General features: G+C 42.9%; 1 protein-coding gene across 3 annotated transcripts in view; it reads right to left on the reverse strand.

The window, feature by feature from the left end:
- The window catches only part of LOC144149907 (uncharacterized), a 43,646-nt gene that overhangs the window by 7,502 nt on the left and 14,799 nt on the right, over positions 1–21,345 (reverse strand). For all 3 annotated transcript variants that reach the window (XM_077681633.1, XM_077681634.1, XM_077681632.1), the window contains exons 7-17: positions 20,491–20,592; positions 16,820–16,946; positions 12,944–13,145; positions 10,238–10,382; positions 7,113–7,277; positions 6,955–7,022; positions 6,064–6,145; positions 4,876–4,945; positions 1,666–1,879; positions 1,059–1,149; positions 187–300 (exon numbers count right to left, since the gene is read on the reverse strand). In XM_077681633.1, coding sequence (XP_077537759.1) covers positions 187–300; positions 1,059–1,149; positions 1,666–1,879; positions 4,876–4,945; positions 6,064–6,145; positions 6,955–7,022; positions 7,113–7,277; positions 10,238–10,382; positions 12,944–13,145; positions 16,820–16,946; positions 20,491–20,592 — 1,380 coding nt within the window. The remainder of the gene's footprint in view (positions 1–186; positions 301–1,058; positions 1,150–1,665; positions 1,880–4,875; positions 4,946–6,063; positions 6,146–6,954; positions 7,023–7,112; positions 7,278–10,237; positions 10,383–12,943; positions 13,146–16,819; positions 16,947–20,490; positions 20,593–21,345) is intronic.

Genomic DNA, 21,345 nt, shown 5'->3' on the forward strand with positions numbered 1-21,345 from the left:
GTTTATTGCAGAAACACTGCGCTATCTCTGACTACGTGACAATATCTTCAGCACATTTTTAATCAGTGACCCACACTGCCAATGTGATGTTTTTCAGGGGCCTGTAAATGAATTCCCTTAGAAACTACACTGCTTCAAGGTTCCATTTCCTTACTTTTCTTAAGACATGCTCAGAGGCAAACTCACTTTCCAAACTTGAGGCCCATCTCCCCGATCTTGGTCTCCACAGCGCTCTCAATCTTGGTCTTATCCAGGGTGTACTCCAGCAGGAAGGCTTCCAGCACAAACGCTGTGAAAATGCTGGACAGCCCAAGACGAAGGAAAAAAAAAAGTGGAAAAGAAGAAGAAATGTTTCTGCATGTCTACACTACAATATAGGAATAATTGATCTGATCGGCCTATTTTTTAAATGCATAGATGATGTAAAGTCATTTCTGAGACATAACTGTCAATTTCCAAGGGTTCTGTAAAGCCTTACACAGGCATGACAACAATTCAGTCCTGTATAGTGTCCTGAGAACTATACCAGTGGTGCCCTCGAGGGTGATACTAAAGAAAATGCGTAGCCCACGCGCGTTTCTCAAACACTGTTGGGCCATGCTTTAAAGCAGAGAAACCACAAAAGACTCTTACCACACGCACACCCCAAAAATCATAATATTTGCGGCATCTGCTAACCTTCAACATTTCTGTTGGCACAACGCTGAAATTCCCATGAAAGACAAAGCAGAAAAAGCATTCAGCCTTTTTTGCTGTTTTTTCTCGTCCAAGCTGAACTTCGCGATCTGAATTCAAGAGAGTCAGTCCAAAGCACTTACTTTTTTGTCAACAACTCTCTGATTAGCATCAATGTTCGTTCTTATCTGTGAGTATGCTAGAGTTTTTCACCAAAATTCGAGGACTGCAGATTCGCAACTACAGCACTGTGGATCACGCGTCTTCTCAAAGTGACATCCGTAATATATTTTTTTAACGAAAGCAAAGCACTGCTACTCTTAGAGATTAGACAACAACCAACTATGCACGAAATGAGGCCAAGAAAAAGGAAGCTGACTCACTTCAACACGATGACTACGCAGGACAGATGGAAAAGCAGGAAATAGAGCCGGGCTGCCTTGCTGGTGACGTGGACGAACCCCTCGGTCAAAAGTGAGGACAAACATTAAGGGAACAAACTTCCAAGATTTGATTCAAATTGGGAACCCCAAACCTTCATCTGGAAGGTCTCGCAGACTATCACTGCAACGTGCAACCACATATGCTGCTGATTCTGCCTTAAAAATTAAGTTCTCAAAACGCATGCACCTACTGACAACAGATTTTTCCAACACAGTCAGAATCAAAAGATTCCTGTTACTATCTCAGGGTGTCTTAAGCAATATAGAAAGAAGAGCCACCCTCATTGCCCTCTGGGTGCACACAAGCCTACCACAGCCGATTAGATCAAATTGCGGGGTTTATCTCAACGAAGCTACAACTGGGCTACAAGGTGCATCATAGTGGAAGGCTCCGGATTAATCTTGACCACCTGGGGACCTTTAGCCTGTGCCAAGACCTCAACATGCAGGCGTTTTCCCTTTTCGCCTCCATTTGAAAAGCAGCCGCCGTGGCCGAGATCGAATCCGCGTGCCCTAAGCCAGCCAGCGCCAGCCAGACAAAGGATATTGTGCCACTGATTGACGACCATGAGCTCGAAGAGCACCACGAAGGAGTTGAAGATGGAGTTGAAGTTGTTCTTGCAGTAGCCCGTGGCGTAGAAGGCCGACGTGCGCAGCTTGGGGTTGCCGCAGTAGGGCACCGTCTCGTTGAGGCCCCCGTAGAAGCTGATCTTGTCCCGGAACAGCTCCATGCCGATCACGGCGTACACGTAGTACACCGCCTACCACAGGACAACGACGGAGGAGGAGAAAGAGGGAAGGAAGGGCGGAAGAACAAAATTTACACTCCTTCCACCACTGTGAAGAAGGAATACCAGCGAAGCTGTATTGGCATATCACATATACCGTATCTTCGTGCGTATAACCCACACCAAAGATTCGAAAATTTCAGGGGTGAAGCAGTAGAGATAGAAGCGGATTATATGTGAGGTATTTCCTTTGGTGCAGCTACACCACAATGCACGTGGGGCCGTGATGCCCCTACAGAAGTAATAGCAACTAAGCCACTGTTATACAACTGACAGTGCTTACTTTGCACACACAGCTCAAAAATATACCAACCTGAAAAAAAAATGGGTGCGGCAAGTCATCTAGTTACGTAGTCAGCTAGGTAAGTTTTTCTGCATAAATGAATGTGTAATCTTAGTTAACAGTTGATCTGGTCCATCCACTTATGTATAAAATATGCGGGGATATCTTTTTTTTTATTTGTCGATCGAAAGTGGGGGTGTGGGTAATATGCAAGGGCAGGTTATATGTGCGAAAATATGGTATTTAGTTCTGTATAATGACTTACTACATTGAAAGAATAAAGACACATGCACATAACTTCCCTAGAGTCAATTCCAAATTAATTTCCATAATTTATATTGGGACAGCATCAATAAAACAAGCGTTACAGCCATTTATTGTCGTAACCACAGTTCCTCTGCAGATGGCCATCTACTAGTAGCAGACGGGAATTCTGTAATGTTTACACCATCGCTGTTGTTAACTACGTAATTGTTAAAACTAGACGAAACTCGGTACACTGTTAGAGCTGCCACAGTGGCCAATTTTCATACAATTTGTTTCGGCATAGTTTCGACAAAGCAAGAGCTACGCGCATTTTCCGTAACCAGGCTCTCTCTGCAGACGGCCATCCATTGACAGCCGACAGAAATTCTTCAACATTTACAACTTCACTGGGAACTAATTACGAGTAATCAACATTTGCGTTAATAAAGTAGCCTTAGTGCCCAATTCCAGTATGGTTGTTTCCTGGACGGCTGCATTAGGTTGAGAGCTACAGATCATTTTACACTAGCTGTGAGGGTGAAAATTTTTATTCCATACAGCTCTGTAGATGGACACAGTTATGTCGGAACCTAGACATATACAGCTTTGCTGTACAAAAAAAAAAAAAAAAAAAAAAAACTCTAAATTAAAGGCTGCGAACATTCACTATGTCTACCTTCAGTTAGAGCCCTAGTGGTGTAGGGGATCGAGGGTTGAACTTGCATTATGGAGTTCTATTATTAACCCTTACGGAGTAAGGGTTAATGGAGAACACCTCAGTAACCCCAGATTTGCTGATGACGTTGCCTTGCTAAGTAACTCGGGGGACGAATTGCAAAGCATGCTTTCCGCACTGGATGAACAGAGTAGAACCATGGGCCTGAAAATTAATATGCAGAAAACTAAAGTAATGATCAATAACCTCGGGACAGCACAGCAGTTTGAGATAGGTGGCGAGGCAGTGGAAGTGGTAAGCGAATATATCTACTTAGGCCAAGTTGTGACCCCAGATCCCAACCATGAGGCAGAGATAATTAGAAGGATCAGAATGGGGTGGGGTGCATATGGCAGGCATTCTCAGATAATGAATAGCAGCCTACCATTGTCGCTGAAGAAGAAAGTGTACGACAGCTGCATCTTACCGGTACTCACCTACGGGGTAGAAACTTGGAGGCTCACTAAGAGGGTTCAACTTAAATTGAGAACGACTCAGCAGGCAATGGAGCGGAAAATGATAGGTGTAACATTAAGGGACAAGAAGAGAGCGGAGTGGGTCAGGGAGCAAACTGATGTTAAAGACATATTAGTAGAAATTAAGAAGAAGAAATGGACGTCGGCAGGGCATGTAATGCGAAGGCAAAATAGCCGTTGGTCATTAAGGGTTACAGAGTGGATTCCTAGAGAAGGCAAGCGCTGCAGGGCGTGGCAGAAAGTTAGATGGGCAGATGAGATCATGAAGTTTCCGGGGATCAATTGGTCGCAGTTAGCACAGGACCGGGGAAATTGGAGATTAATGGGAGAGGCCTTTGCCCTGCAGTGGGTGTAGATAGGCTGGTGATAATGATGATGGAGTTCTAGGCTCGATTGCCGTCTAGGAGCAAATTTTCGTTTTTTTTTACTCAAAGTACTTTACTTCTATTCTCTTAGCATTGTCGGCCATTTTGGGAGCCATTTCGGCGCTACAGACGCCAGATGATGGCTTTCCTGCTCAAAGGGCCATTTAATGCTTTCACAAAAATAAAAAAAGAATGCTTGCTGTGAATGCACTATACTGCCAGATGTGACTTCGTCGCATATTCCTGTGTCTAAACGCACATACAGATGTATGACACTTTAAAATTCAACTACCTATTTTGCGAGGATCACGTGTGCGAGGATCACACGACCTGCAAATACTTCGGAGCACACAAGGTCCACATCTGCAGACACAAACTCCTCAAAAGATTCTGTAGCTTCTGTGGTCTCTTGGATGTAGGCCCACGCCTCATATCCAACGCGGTTTTTCACAGGACCTTGCATAAAAGCCCCTTCTTCTATCATGTCTCTTATAAATAGTGAAGAATTTGCTCTAGGGAGCTCAAAAAGCTGCCCTTAGTAGCAGAGTGCCTCTTGTAACCATGTCTCTTGTATGCAATGTTGCTAACATGGAGAACATCAGAAAACCAACTGAACCATTTTGAAATGCCTCTTATGACAGAGTGTCTCTTGTGACAGCATCTCCTGTGATGAGGTTTTTCCACACTTGTATTATGCAGAGGTTTGCCAGCTTTGTGATGGATACACTAGGGCACTTGAGAAACTTTTGAAATCCCAAGCAATAACGGTCAGCTTGGCATAAAGAAACCAGTAAGATATCCGTGCGAGGAAATGTAATAATCAAACGAATTCACCAGCTGACCGCCATAACAATTGCAAATAAGCAATTCAGAAGTACACTTACAAAGAGCACCCCGCCAAATGTCAGGATCGATGGGCCAAGGTTTGTGATAGTGTTGATGATGCCGCGGAACCTGAGGGAATATGAAGTGGTTGAGGTATGCGCACATGCCCACACAGTAGCATGTCTCAATTAGGGGAGGAGTTTAGAAATTTCCTTTGTTTGAACAGTTAGTTCTCGCTTGACAAAAATGCCAACTATTTGTCACTTTTTCGTCAAATAAATAGAGACATGCCTGCCATACTAAAATCAATTAGTAAACCCGTGAACTTCTTGGCACCCTCCCTTGTGATTAGCTGGGCCCTTAAACATCTGGGTCCATTGCTGAACCCTTAACCTTAATGATTTGGGGCCATTTCTATTCTTTTCGTTGCAGGTTTCCTTAGTTTTTTCAACGTATTTTTGCGGCTGAAAAAGAAATTATGAAAGTAACAAATAACTCACTTAGCTTGGATTCGTACAGAGCAAGCAAAACGAGCGAACTAAAGACTTTTTTTTACTTAATTTAATGCAGTGGAGTATTTAGGTCACCTTATTATTTGCACTGTCAAATCCGTTGAAGCTTGTCGCAATTTCTTTTTTTAGCAAACGTCATTACACTGATGTGTTTTAACATATTTAGAGCTCGGTTTAGCCATAACATAGAGAAATACAGTTTGCAGCAAACGAGTTTTTTTGCAATCAGCTGTTTTCTACAATGTCCTCTGGTTGATAAAACTCTTTCCCATGTTTTGTAGGGTATGGGAAGATCTTGGCAGTAATTTTCCTGGCTTTTAGAGAATCCTAAACAAAAAGGAAGCACCAAGGTATAGCTGTGAATTGTCGAACTACTGCCATTGCAAAAATGACTTAACTCGTCATTTTCACCCGAGGAGAATAAGTTTTCCTGCCTCGTGAAATTTAACACTCTTCAAATTTCAGTGTTAATTTCTGAAACCTAGGTCAAATCAGGTTAACAACAAGTTGACAGAAAGAAAAAAAACTGCTTTGAACAGTAAAAAAAGTAGTAAAAGTAAGTTGCAGACTCTAACAGAAAACATTTCTTTTCAGCACACTTATTAAGCAAGGGAAATCCGACAGTTGCACCAATGCCTTTACGATAAGAGGACAAGGCTGCTTTATCACAGTTTAGAAATTGTGGAGCAAACTAAAATAACAAAAGTTGCCCGATACAACGTCAACACCACTTACTTCTTGAAGTTGCGGATTAACTTGACCAATCGAAGGACTCGCAGCACCAGAAGAATGTCGAGGGTCAGAGTTCTATTATTGTCTGTGAACAAAAAAAAAAAAAAGGGGGGGGGGGGGAATAAAATGTGTTGTGTTACGAATACCACTTTTGATTGACTTGCCACAGCAGGCGTCTTTAAGTGCCGCCTGAAACAACTCCTCTCGAATTTTTTTTCGTTCCTACATTTATTTTTTTTAATCGTACAAACATAAACCTGCACATAAGCGAGAGAGAAACCTATCTGAAGTTCCAACAGAGTTCTTACTGAACGTCTAAAATGCCACATGCAGGCCTTGCACCATAGCTATTGAGATGTTAAACTAACAACATAAAGTGTAGTTAATTAAAAAGCGATTACCTGGCAGCTAAATTTCTAGGAAAAGTATGCTTATACTGCAGCCGACGGCATTACGGATAAGAATTTATTATTGCACTGTGCATTTTCCTCTCCCATAGAACTGTGGCAGATGGGTGATTGCACAGAGACAAACCTTATCTCCCCTCTGGCAGGCAGAACATTTTTATTGTTAAAATAAAAAAATGGAGGCAACTGGTCAATGTTTGTTACTTCCATTAGACGAAGCTATTTGATGTGAAGCAAATTCACCGATATCTACGCAAAAAAGAAAGAAAGAAAGAAAGGAGGAAATTAAAATAATAAAGACACCTTAATGATTTAGGGATACTTTATTAACCACTAAAATCTTAGGACTACAATCCTTCATCAACGATACCAGATGAATGAACTAGTAGTACTACAATTAGGTGATTAGTAATCCTTAGTTAACCCCCAACTGAACATGGAATGGATCAGCTACGACACCAGCCCTGGAGGTAATTGACTAGCTTACGTGATGCTCCGATAGCCACTTCGTACAGCGTTCCGATGACCGCAGAGCCAATAATGACAACGTCAAAACTGAAAAGGAGAGAACGGAGGTAAGTGACAAAGTACGCACAAAGCGCAGTTAGAAAGTTCTGAGTTAGTGCATTCAGAGCAGCTGCTTACACATTCCACGCCTGCTTGATGAACCTGACAAAGCCGAAGGTGTATATCTTGAGCAGGATCTCGAGGGTGAAGACTGTCAAGAAGAACCACTCAGCCTCATTGACGTCCAGGCCAATGACGATGGCATTCACCAGGATGAGCAGGTCGAACAGGTACCTGAAAAAACTGTTCGGAGCAAACAAAATAGTAAATAAATGCATCCCTGAGGCAAGATCCTGGCACTGCTGCGGGCAAACAATGTGCGACATTCCCACAAACACTACGCCTTTAGGATGTTTCTATTTTTGGTGTGAAGGCATCTCACTTCATTAGGCATGCTGTCGGCTTCAGAAGAACTTGCAATAGCATGCCATGAGTTGCAGTGATAGAGAGATTACGATAGTATTCAAGAATATGCTGGTATAGCTGCCATAAAAAAATGCGGGAAAGGGAGAATCGTTCCACTGATTCAAACTAACGCTAACAAGTTACGTCTAAGCAGTCTTAAATTCATTTTTAAATCCTGTAAGACGCACAAGCTCGAGATTGACTGCAAAATTGTTAACACGGGTACATTTCAACACCTTAGATATTTCACAAACAGTTGTGTCTTCAAATATATGTGTTTTTAAGTGTCATGAAGCCATATATGCCATGCTCAGTATCCCCAGCTAGCATGCATTTGCTTTGGGCACAAGTCACTAAGCGCTTACAATGCAAGCAGCATGAGCAACTACCTTAAGAGAGAGAGAGAGAGAGAGAGGAGGCTTCTACACTTGCAGTTCTAATGATGTGGTAATCACATGACCCTAATGATATTGTGGTCACCATGATGCCCACATCATTGTATAATCCTCAAAAAGCCAAATTCCCATAAATGTTGATAAGAAAGAATCACGAGGAGAATTAAAACATGCAAGCTTCCAAGCCATGGTCTGCCCCCTACACTACAGTAAATTCCATTTCTTCTACGTTGCAGGCTAAACTGGGATCAGCCACTTCTCTGAAGCACAAGCCACTGTTCTAAGCGCGTGCACTAATCGACCTAGTTCGTTAGTCGACTTAACTGCCAGCACTATTAATCGACTTTACCGTCTTGCCCATTTGTGTTCCCAGATGGGCTCCACCTTTCTGAAACTAAAAATGTGCCACCGTCAATGGCAGTTCCAACCTGCTACATTTACTTGTTTTCAAGCTACACATATTCCTCAACCCCTTTTGTACGCCAAGCACTTAACTGAACCTGTACGTCAATGAGACACATTTCTGCCTTCTTTTCAAGGTAAACACAGTGATAGGAGGCCCATGCTTTTTTTTTTTTTTTTTTCATGCAAGTCTAAGCCCCAACCCACCATTACGAAGCCTTCTCTACAGACCTTCATGCAAACTTGTTTTGCCGGACAAGCCTTTGCTCCTGGAATTCTTTAAGGCGATTAACTTGAGCAATAGTGGTTTACTCTACGACAACAAAATTTGGCCCCATCTATCTCCCATCCTAAGCCAAGCACAAGCAGGCTCACACTACTCCTAGAGCTCTCAAGAAAGATCACTAAAATCTCTCCTACAGAGTTCTGCGACAACTGTCCGTGTCAATGAATGAAGCCCTCACAAATAGCTGTGTCTGAAAACGAAAAAGATGTCAAACAACTACGCTCATGATTTGATGGGGCTATTAAGATGGCGCCAAATAGGGAATAGAATAGAACCCATGGTCGATCATTTTTTGATCATTCAGCAGAAGACACCAGCAACACGTCCCCTTCTTTAGTAGAACTTCTCTACATTTCCCTATTTCATGACCAATGCTCACGATTGTCTATCATGGAGAGTTGCTGAGGCCACTCATAGATAAGTTGGTTTCTAGCTTCTGAATGCAAACAAAATCAGCTAAAAGGACCCCTATTATTTTCATTTATAATGAATTTTCATAAATGAATGATGATGCTGTTATGAAGACAAAACTCGAAACAGAAGCTGTCTACACCATACATTGCAGCCTTGTTATGAAAGCTACCCAGTTCGGATTTCACTGTTCGAAGAGCTTTGTCAGACTGAACCACAGGCACATTGTGCCAAGGGAAATATTATTACAGGTATGGGGCATTTCTGAAGACTTCAGAAGAAAGATGACGGCTTGCTAAGGCGCCGATGACACGTCTTTCCACTCTTAACCACAAACAATTTTTTCTTTTAGGGGTGGTGTGGGGGTGTCAAGGGGAGCTTTTTAGCAAGCTTTGCAAGGTAAGAATGCAGGCCTCAAATAATTATATACCTGTACAAAGCTTGAGCAACACTGAAAAAAAAAAAAAAAATCAGAACAAGGCTTGCGATTCATCGAAGCAATAGAGATTCTTCTCTAAAGCAAAAAGAACAAGAGTAGATCAAAGGGGTCCTTACCCGTCCCCAGCACTCAATAGTGCAGCTGCTGGTGTGAAGAAAAGAGAAGCAGATATGTGTATCTAAAGACTTTCTGGCTAACCACATGCACTTGCGTGCACTAGCATGCAGTCTTGAAGTATACGAGAAACAGAAACCGTTAGTTACCATCTCTGTCTTAAGAGCCACGAATGCCATACAAATGTACTAACTGTGATCTTTAAAGAGAAACAGGCATCTAACACTGAACTTCTGGAGGGCCAGGCAGATTTGTACACGACTGTACATTCTAGATAGGCACCTTACTTTGCTTTTAGTATATTTCTAAGCATATATTTTTTCATTTTTCATAGTGTGCATGCAATGCCATCAATCTTGGTTGCATGCAGCACGATATGTGGTATACGTATTAGAAAGAGGATTTACCGTATTTGCGCGATTCTGACACGCACCCAACCGTAACATGCAGAAAAGTTTACATACGCAATTTCGAAAAAAAATTTGTTTACACTGGATTGAAGTGTACTTTTGGAGGCATCCGAGTACATGAAAATGCTGCTGAAAGCTGGTTTTGGCTTTAAGCATGATTATAACGCACACAAAAAATTTTACGGTTACTTTTAGCAAAAAAAGAAGGTGCGCGTTAGAATCGTGCAAATACGGTAGCACACTACAGCTGTTTCCTGACCTCGGAGGACGCAGTTTCCTACGTTAAGATCACTTTAGATAGCGACAAAGCGGATATGGCAAGGCCTCAAACCGCGACTTACACGTGTGCCGTCATGGTGCGAATCATCTGGGATGCATAGCTGTTGTAGAAGCGCGGCATGCACTTCTCGAAGCAGTTCTGGGTCTCTTCCGTTTCGACAATCTTCACGTTGAGAAGGTCGGCCAGGTACATGAAGTCTGGGAGGTCTGCGCAGATAGAAACCCTCTTTCGTGAAGATTCAAGAAGACTAGAAAATGCAAAGTTTTTTCTTTTGCATTAACACATTAGATGAACATTCAAGAAGACTAGAAAATGCAAAGTTTTTCTTTTGCATCAACACATTAGATGAACATTGCAACTGAGAAGTTGGTTTGTCGGATCACTAGAACATGTGTTTTGGCAAGCAAGGAATGCCATTCTTTTGTGTGTATGTGCATGTGTATAATAGAGGTGGGGGTGCAAGGAGGGAACTGTCACCTCATCATGAGGGTCATAACTTTGTTTACGAGTAGTATCACGATCAAAGTCATGAGGATAATGACTTTCCTCCACATTTAAGATCAAAATGAACGCACAGGTGGACATACGAGGGAAGGCATCCCAATTTCTGGCAAGTACGCTTTCACCATAAAGAGTCGGTGCCACTAAAGAAATGTTGAAAATTTCCTCCACTTCACTAAAATAAGAAAGCGGCACTGAAAATGACACGAATAAGAGATAAATTTCAAGAGTGTAGAACATTGTAGAACATTGTAGAGTGTAGAACGATGGGTGTAGAACGTTGCAACAGCATAGGGAAAATCAAGTTCGTACCTAATAACCTAGCTATTCATTCTGTTGTTCCACGTGAATGAAAATAGATTTTAAAATATGCAGATTCAACTTCATATTTTGTGTTTGCGCTTCACTTGTTTCCAACTGCACGTGGGTTACCTCAATTCCTCACATACCAAGCAGTTTTGAAAAAATAGCAGCCTTCTGCACTAACAAAACTGACCACATCTGTTATAAGTCATTTGCTATAAGTCATAAGGCTTTCCTATTTCCATTGCGTTTACGAAAGAAATAAGATATGTTTTTTGTAGCGGTGTGTGAATACAGAATTTTTCGAATACGAATCTAATACGAATATCTAGCTTTGAATATCGAATTGAATAATTAAACTAAACAATCCAAATATTCGATAATAGCCACTTCATCGAACCTTTTCAATTATTTGAAATGTTTCAAATACGCAGTTTTCAAAGCAAATACAAATATAACATTTAATATTCAAGTAATATTCAAAATTTTCGAATATTCGCACACCCCCAGTTTTTTTAAACTTATATGCGGCTTAGCCCATTGAGTCAAAAAGTCCTGAGAGCTTGGGGAAATAGCCAGATTAAATTATTTCCGCCAGGACAGCATTTTTGTTGTTCAATTCAAAACCGAATTAAAAAAAGAGATGTGCATATTTCAGGGTGTAGCCCCTAAGTGTACTGTACACTTAGGCACTGCCCCTGAGCCAAGCTGGAACAACATGGACACCATGGTAGACAATAAAGAATGTAATGAGAAGGTTGAAGGTTCGAGTCCCACACGAGGAACGTGTTTTTCTCCGCTTCTTTCCTTTCCTAACACAGAAAAAATAGAAAAATAACAGAAAAAAGTCAAATAACTTTCCCTATGCTCTACTAGGTGTTCTAGACTGCTGGCTTTCCTGTCTGACTGTCTCTGTCTGCCCGTTTGTGCATGTATACAAAACACCTCACTGTGATAAAACGCGACCCCAAGCTCGCACACCTTAGTTGCTGTGATTGTGGACAAACTGGCTCAAGGGAGGTTATCTGTCCTTATCTCCGGTGTTAATCTAGCGAGGTGCCTGGACAGGGATCGCCCAGCCACTGATAACGAGATAACCAAAGAGACAATGCAAAGCCCTTGACAAAGCAGGTGAGTGGCACGCCAAAGATAAAATTATCTACGATCCTTCAAATGATTGACGCCCCAGTAATCACGGCACGGAAACAAGCTGTTACACACTTCTTAACACTTAGCAGGCCCCATTTTCTGGATAAAAAGCAGTTTCACAAAACCTACAGTATCATGCACACACAATGCCCCATTGAGACGCATCTCCTGACGGCATTTCGCAATTGGTGCAACATATTTAAAACGTGAAAGTGATTAGAGCCCCGTTTGCTTCAGACATATTGTCTCTTGGAGGTGAGATGCGAGATACGTCATTTCGATAAAATTACATCAGCAATTAGGTCAGGACTCACTTTGTGCCTGCGACCCGCAATTTTCTCACAAGGATGGGGAAAAAAAGGAAAAAAGGGAGAGACAGAGGGAAAAGAAAAGAAGAAAAAGGAAAAAAAGAGAAAGAAATGAAGAAAGTAACAGCAGCAGACACTCAACTATGAAAAATCCTCTTTTCGAGAAACTGCTGCTATTTCTGGCACAGGTGCCCAAAATGTTGCTTGGGGAAAAAATAAAGTTGAAAAAGAAAACTACGGCCGGGTGTTGAAAGAAACAACTGCAAGATCATGCTTATTTTAACTCGTACTGAACCAAAGGATTTATACACCCCCCCCCCCCCAAAATTGAAATTCTGGATAAACCCCTGTTACACAGTCATTTGTTTGGCGAGATTATTTTTTTGCTTTTCTCTGGATACAACATGGAGCTGCATGTTACATGCAGGGTGTTGGTTATACACGTGAAAACACAGTACTACCACATACTACGCAATACTAACAACACCGGCCGAACGGACACTCACCCACTTTGTTGTCCCCGTTCTGGTCGAGGACGTACCAGAGGATCTTCTTGGTCACCTCACTCCTCGCCGGTGGTATCATGTCCACCAGGGCCACGAATCGGCTGTAGGTGATGACAAACGTGTCTCCGTCGCGGACCTTCAAAAGGTCGAACGCGCGGGACAGATTGTCCCGCTTGACCGCTACCATGTTCTGAACTTCGACCTGCAACGAGAAGTCCCGGGTTCGAATCTCAATACCGCGAACGTTTATTTATACCCAACTAATTCCTCTCTATGTATTATGTCAGTTTTGTTATTAAAACAGCAGTTTCTCATATGGCAAAAATGTGACACATGAAGCGTTACAGACAGACAGACAGACGGACGAGTTTTATTATTGAGTGTACACAGAAATGCTTACATGTCTAAAAGGTGGGGGAATGGGGGTGTGTCAGTGTGAACAGGAAAACCACATAATGTTACATGCCATTTACTGAGCAACCACGTTAGATTAGCTGCATGCAACCTAAGAGTGGATCATAAACCCTGCAGAAAATCTAATATTTTTTTCTGAAATATATGTGAAGATTTATAAACACTGTTACTTAATAAAGAAAACATCCTTTTTGATGCCCTGATTTACTTTATGTTCGCGACATTTAAAGAAAAGTAAAGAGAAAGTATCACATAGCAGAACTCAAAAACAGGCTCTCAAGTTTCTCGAATGAGCACAACAAAAGAATGATATAGGCTCTTGGTTTTTTTAAAACCAATGTTTCATGCATCACACTTTCTCTTGATGAGAACATCATACAAACCTTTTTTTTTTCCCTGATAATTTGACCATTTCTGATGTACAATAAAATGACGTATAGTACAGTCATATCATATCTAAAACCTCTGTCCAATGCCATTTCATTGCATGTTCAAATGCCATTAAAGAGCACACACAAGAAAGAATTTGAACTGCCATATACGCTGGCAGATACAAAGTCTGAACTTCATTAAAAATTACTTCCCAAAGCCCAACTTGATTTAACCTGACTGGTCGCAACAGTTCAGCTTCAAACTCCCAGTTGATAAGCTCTACTGGACGCATATTCGGGGTCCCTTTTAAAGAAGTTCTTTAATTTTAAAGTTAGCAGATGCTTTCACAACCACAAATATAAAACTGCAATGACAATGCAGGGCCAAAATACGGTGCCTCGGATAAATCGAGACAAATTGAGGACCTTTGATGAGTACCAAATTGTCTGGGCATGAACTTTTATCGCTACTAACCCTACCAGAAGTGTAGTAGCTGTGCCCTGCGATCACAGTGGCAGTCTAGCACACATCGAGCTAAAACCTGAATTAAAGGGACACTGAAGTGATATGTAAACATTGCGGGATTACTAGCGCAAATTGTAGTCCGGAGTCCCCCGGCCATGTTTCGACCACTCTAGGCGCGTTTACGCGATTTTATTTAGTAGAAAAACTAATTCGAAAATGCTGTCCTCCTCTCTTTACGCTCGCCCATTTTCTGTGGCGTTTTCGTGTGACGTCAGGAGGGGATGAGCTGGTAATTGGCTGCGCCACGGCTGCGCTACCGGCGCTACTGCACGGCTCCCCGGCCGACAGAGTCAGTCGGCCCAGCGTTTCGTCCGCCGGCCGCCGGCGGGTCGTCGCAATCAAGGAGGTTAAAAAAAAATTGCTTGGTCGCAATTCGTTTGCTTAGTCGAAACGAAGCCAGGACACATTTGTGAATGGAAGAATGTGCCTTTCTTTACTTGGTTTGTTTGTACACTGTATCTAGCTCCAAGTCAAGGTCGCTTCACACAAGCGCACATGCGACGCTTCGCTGACTGGTACGCCAGTAGGAAAATATAAGGCCTCTTTAAGGCGGGAGAAGAGTCAGCGAAGTCAATATAGGTACTAAGGAAATAAAATCAACTGATATTTTTACCGTACAGCGTAAAACTAAGGCGCGGGAAGCACTTTTTCGTGCTGGGCGAACAAGCACAGCGGTCAGCAGCACGACTACGCATCTGCGAACGCTTTTCCGTCTACGAAATGCAATTGCTAGACGTGAGCTACAGTGGAAACTCGGGCGACGCTTACTGCACGATCGCAGTACAACAAATAGTCACCTAAGCTGCTTGAAATGCCAAAACTAAATAAAACTGTAAACCGGTTGTACAATATATACCCTATATTAGCAAGCTCAGTGGTCTGAGCAAGCTCCGTGGCTCACTGAGCAAGCTCCGTGGCTCAGTGGTCTGGGGCGCTAGGTATATCACCGCAAATGTTTTGCAAGTCACGAGTTCGAATCCCCGCGGGTACGTGCTTTTTTTTTTTTTTGTAAGTTAACTTTTTTGTTTTCCGCCGATGTTTTCTATATTGAGTTCACCTTTTTTTGGGCCGCAACATTCATGGCTACACGAACTAGTTCACAAAACGCGCGCAGGCTGGCACTGGCGCGCTAGCGAGTTCTCGTTGGCGTGCTGTTGCCATAAGCACCGACTGCTTGCAGGCAGTGGGCACAGGCCAGAATGAACAGACCCTTGGCCTGGTGCGAACACGCTTTTTACGATACAGGCATGAGGGAGGCAAGCTCCAAATATGGGGGAAAAGCGCATGACATTTGGGCGTCTGCGGGTACGCGGAGGGCGTTCATGCACTGCGTAGGTCTCGGCTAGTGAATGCTACGACTACAAGCCGTCCTGGGAGGCTTATCTTGTGCATTTTACAGCCAACATGGCAGAAGCGCGGTACGATGATTACTGAGATATTGAGAATGCCCATCCAACAACGCCATTGGTTATGTTTTACAGAACCGAAACCGAAACCGAAACTTGTGTGATTGCTAACCTTGGGCATCGTCCAATCACGGCGCCCCTCCTCTCAACGTCACAGCCTTAGTTGGTGCGGCCGCCACAAACCGCGCCTGGTAGTTTTTCTTCTTTCGTGCTTTGTAAAATAATTACCGATTTGTCAACCGGATAAACGATGAAAAGTGTGCTAATTTGAGCCAGTCTACGCAGTGCAAGCAAAAACGGGAGCTTGACAAATTCACTTCAGTGTCCCTTTAAAGGTCTTGTGATTTACAGACACAAAATTAAAGCCATTCCACTCAATGTGAAAGCTGTAGGAAATGCAGAGCAGTGATTCATCATAACGGGCTGTAGCGCCGTTATCTGCTCACTGCAACCGCCCCATGCGATTCAAATTTCCCGCCTTCGCAGTGCTAGTGCGCCCCCTGCCTGAAACTGCACAAGCGGGAGAGTCCTGTTCCTTTTCTGCTTGCTTTTCCTCCCGGACGTGCCGGCGTTGCACTGCCACTTTTTTTCGCTTACTATCGTAAAAACCAACCCAACAGGCGTTCCTAACTCAATGAACGTGGGTGCTGCTGGTTAATTACGCATATTTTGCCTCAAATGTACCTGAAGTTTTCTTTGCACTAAACAACGGTAAGATGTATGATAAGCGCCAGCAGTTCACGAGCTTCGAACGGCTATGACCATTTAAACCGTTGGCTTTTGAAGCCTTTGTGGGACGCTGTGGGACTCTATTTGCATCCAGCGAGCGAGCTGCGACGACAAGGCGAGCCCCTAAAGTGCTCTGCACTTAAAGTACAGCCAGAAAGTGCCTTGGATAAATTGAGACAAACTGAGGACCTTTGATGAGTACCAAATTGTCTGGCCCTACCAGAAGCGTAGCAGCTGTGGCCTGCAATCACAGCAGCAGTCTAGCACACAACGAGATAAAGCCTTAAAAGCTCCTGTGATTTATACAGACAAAAGCAACAAACCGCGTTGCAAGAGGCACTGACTGGCTGTCATGGCTGATTGATTCCCTTTCGACAGTAAGCGGGAATTTTATTTCCTGTCTAGACAGTAACGAGACCCGAGTGCTTACCTTGAGATTCTCGCGGTAGTTGAAGTAAATTACGGCCAGAATGATGTTCATGAATATGTACAGGCAGATAAGAGTGTAGACGACAAAGAAGATGGCAAACATGGAGTTGTCGTTGTACGCGGGCATCCTGAAAGGAACAAGAGCATTCGAAATCAGTCAGTTGGTTGATAACATCTTCAACACACCCAGACCAAAAAAAAAAAAATTGCTTTATTTGATGTATTTTCCCTGCCACGTCAGAGAAAATATACTTCATTTGTCAAGTCATGGCTGCAAATTGATGCGACAAAAATTCCTCGCTTGGGAAAAAAAAACCTTTGCAATGCAATTGGCCTTTACTCGCAAAGTACTCGCAAGGTTGTTGCTTCATATCTCTTGGAATCAACAACAGACCCAGCTACAACGCCAGGTGGCTTTTCCAAGAGAACGTCACTGAGTGCGTGAAATGTAGGCCCAAAACTTCTTACTACGGAAGCAAAGCAAGCGAGAAACAAGTCTGCCTTCGTGGCATGACGCATGGAGTTCGCATTGTTTCCTAGCCAATGACCCGAACAGGGGTAGGTTGAGTGCTGGTACGTAGGGCAGTTTTGTTTTTCTCACACCAGATGAATCTTTCCGTGTCAGTCTAGCAACCAACTGGCTCAAACATTGTTCGCCAAAACATTCTTAGTCCAAACGTGTGGGCCCATGTCTGGAGCAGCTTTCCTTTTCTGACAACTCACGACTGTTAAGTCGACCTATCGACATTTGGCATTTCGCCGTTGGTGGTCCACTCAGGCAAGAATCGCAAACCGAGGCAAGTGAACCTTCGACTGCCCAGACTTCAACGGCAGCTCGCATGAACCATGAACTGCACAAAACCATGTACGAAACCACACTGGTCTTAGAAACTTTTTCTCTTGCTTTCCAACCAATTTTGACAAAACTTCATGGGCTTGTTCAGTTTTTTCAGCTGATTTCAAATATCTAATTAGTTTCAATGTGAGGTAGCGAGTTTCAGAGTTAATTAAAAATTTTCCTTGATTGTTCTTGAAAACAATAGGGAAAAAACTGTACAGCAAAATATTACCAGCAAGGCATGAATAGATAGCAGAAGTTGTGGAGAACGAAATGTGGGAAGCAGCTTTTTTTGTTTTGCGATCACATACACGTTTACACCAATTCTATATTCTAGGCTTAAACTACTCCTGCTAACCAATTAAAAATAATGCTAATTAAAGAACTACTGAACCACAAAATGCCAAATCTGCTTCCCATATTGGACGGTTTAATTAAACATTCAGCTTCACAGTGCAAAAGAAATGATCCTCCTAGCTGCACTACATGCTGGGATGTACCTCTCGAGAATTTCCTATCACTGCAATACCACTCATGGCGAAAAAGTGGGGAATTATGAGAAAACTGTTACGATATTTCTTTGTTATGGCTTTTACATGGCTTTTATAAGTACTTGGTACTGTTCCACGTATGGAATTTTCAGAAGAAAAACTGTGCAAATCGAGCGAAAAGTGATCCTCACAAGATGCTTTTTTAAGCAATTTTTTGGTACTCCCAAAGACCCATTCTCAATGTTAGCTGAAGCAAAACATTTATCTTCCTGGTTTTACATTCGCTTTGCCTCACAACTCAGCATTCCCCTCGGCAACACGGCTGTTCAGCAAGCAATTTGGCATTAATTGCAATTACTCACGTTTGTATTGGATTGGTTGGGCAATTTCACCAATCAAAACCAATACCCCCACCTTCCTCCCATCTTGGCTTCACTCCAGTGTTAAGACAGGTCAACGCACTGCTGCCCTCTCTGCTTCTTAGTTGGAAAGGATCGACAGACCATGACTGGCCGACCCCTTCTTGATTCACGAGTTGCCCAACAACGCCTCACTTCAAAAATGAGACACGGCATTTTAGCTTTCAAAATCTGCCCCGATTTTTTTTACCAGAGCTTTGCTCTTTGCGCTGTAGTCACAAACGTGCTCAGTCAAGTAGACCAGACATCAGCTCTACTAAAATATGCAGCTTGTGTCGAGAGTATCGTGAAGTCGAGCGTTCTTCGTTGGGGGGCAATTTTTATAATTCATCTCGGTGGAAAAACTGCTCAAACAACGGGGACGAAAAAAAGAACCAGAAATCTGCTTTTTTCTTTCTCTCTTGTTGTCTGAGTGCTTTTTCAACTGAGACAAACACATACCTCCCAACTATCCCAACTACTAGCTAAACTGTCTGTAGTTCTGCACTTTCTATAAGCTTCCCCCATTTCGCTTCCAGCCTACTTGCCCAAATGCACACTCCTGCCTTTACACTGCGATTTTGGCAACCTTTCGGAATACTATCCACAAACTACGCCACTGTACCAACTCATCAAACATTCCCTTGTGCTCTAATGGGTTCACCTTTTTCAGCGAAAGATCACTTTCCGAAAAATTCATGGGCGGTGCCATTACCGACTCCACTTGAAATCAACCGTTACAACGCAGTAGTTTTAACTAACTATAAACTATCACAGCCTGGTCCTGAAATATAGGTGAGCTTGTCAATAAGATGCCCTTATTCACTCCTTAATGCAGCAAGCCAACTGGTTAGACAACCTGACAGCTGCGGTAAAGCACTAAAGAAAGAGTGCAGAGTGTTTTCAAAGCCTGTCAACAATAATAGCTAGAGTAAATACGGTAAAATATGCTGTTGGGGTAGTTGGTGCATAGTGCTTTGAGAAAAATAGCGCTGAAAACCACGACAGAAAAAACGAAGAAAGATGAGACAGATGCGCTACTAGCAACCGATCCATTACGAGGAAAGACAGGGGTATAAGTAGCTTGTCTACAAACACACACACAAAAAAATACGAGATTTGAAAATATGCGATAAAAGAAAGTAGCCATTGCTGAAGACAACAATCACATCTTTTAACCGCACGCTGTCTACGAACCGGTACTCTATTTGAAACAGTGATAGCGATGCTTCACTGACACAGCCTGCGCTGTTTTTTTTAGGAGCGAAGCTACTAAAGCCATGGGTCTGTCCATCCCTTGTGTCTCGTGGTACGTGACCGCCGCATGCTTTCGGAGATGTCGCAAAGTGGGCCGCGTTGCACGTGCCAGAACCGGCTGCAACCGGAAGCGCAAACTCGGCACCGGGAGCGCGAGCTTGTCTGTGTTCGCCAACGGAGGTGCGAGCGCACGTGCACTGTGAGGGGGAGATCACGCAAGAGATCACGCCACGAACGCAGGCAGTCGTTCTCGGAGATCGAACGAGACGCAAGGACCTTTGCTCATTTCCTTTCGTCTTGTTCGGGCACAAGTTCGCCCTAAATAAAAGTTCTTTCTTTACCGTTGTGTCCCATCCTACGTGACAAATTGTGGTGAGGTGCGGGGTAGTCCTCGATGGCGCGGGGTCTTTCACCAGGTCTGGGCCTGGGAGCATTGACTCCGAAAATAAAAGTTGATTTGTACAATGTACGCACACAGTCTTACGTCTTTTTTAATGATGTAATGGGCGAGCTTTCACGGGAGAGTTACGGTTACCGATGATCTCCCCCTCTCGAGCTTCGCCCCACTTATCATCATTCATTCCGTGGATATGGCGTGATTTTTTTCTGTCGTGGTGTGTAGCACTCTTTTTCTTGAAGTAAATACGGTATATAGAAGTAGTAGCGGGAGCCCGTAAAGTTCACTCACATCACGTCCGGGTGATTAGCAGTGGTGACTAGAACATAGAGGCTGAAGTAGATGTCGAAGTAGTCCTTGAAGTAGGGCCGACCGTCCGGGTAGAACAGGGACCTGGTTGGGGGAAAAAAAAAAGGACATAAAAATGCTCCTCTCAGAACTGTTTATCCGCAAAAAACTCCAAAAGCTCTGCTTTCAGGGGACAAGGGCACTCCAAATTGCGACTGAATTGAAAATAAATGTAATAAATGTAAAAATGACTCTAAACATGCATTCGCTATGGAAGAGAAAAGTGAATCGAGATTATGTAGCTGTTGCATTGCCTGTTCTTGGCTTCACGGTGTAGAGGAAGCAAGGCACCATGCGAGTGTACACTTTTGAGTTTCTTTGTTTTTTTTTAAATCTTCTGCTTCATCGCTACTATATATTGATTTCGCAGTGACTAAGAAACTTGGAATCTCAAACAGAAATGAGTCAATCAAGGCCACACTCAAAGAATTCAGGTATATAAAGCTTGAAAATAGGGCCCATAGTTGTGAATGCAGTTTTTTTGTCACTGTTTTTTTTTTAGAGAAGCTTGAAGCTCGGCTTTTATAGACTGTACTAGAAGAAAAAACAGCGCTTCAATAATGCGGACAAAATGAAAAAAAAAAAAAAAAAAACCGAGTGTTGGCAGCGGATAAACGAATAAGCCAGAGATGACTGGAAGAAATGCAGAAAAAAAGAGCAAACATTGAATGTGCGGCATTTGCGCCTAATAGGTATGATTAGTTTGTGTTTTTTAAAAATTTAGTCCCTGAATGCTTATGCTGAGACTTAATTTCTCTTCCCTGCACATTGCTGACCAGAAGTCAACGAGACATTCAA

The sequence above is a fragment of the Haemaphysalis longicornis genome, unplaced genomic scaffold, assembly GCF_048455015.1.
Source record: "Haemaphysalis longicornis isolate Haplotype H1 unplaced genomic scaffold, Haemaphysalis longicornis Haplotype H1 scaffold_8, whole genome shotgun sequence".
Taxonomy (NCBI): domain Eukaryota; kingdom Metazoa; phylum Arthropoda; class Arachnida; order Ixodida; family Ixodidae; genus Haemaphysalis; species Haemaphysalis longicornis.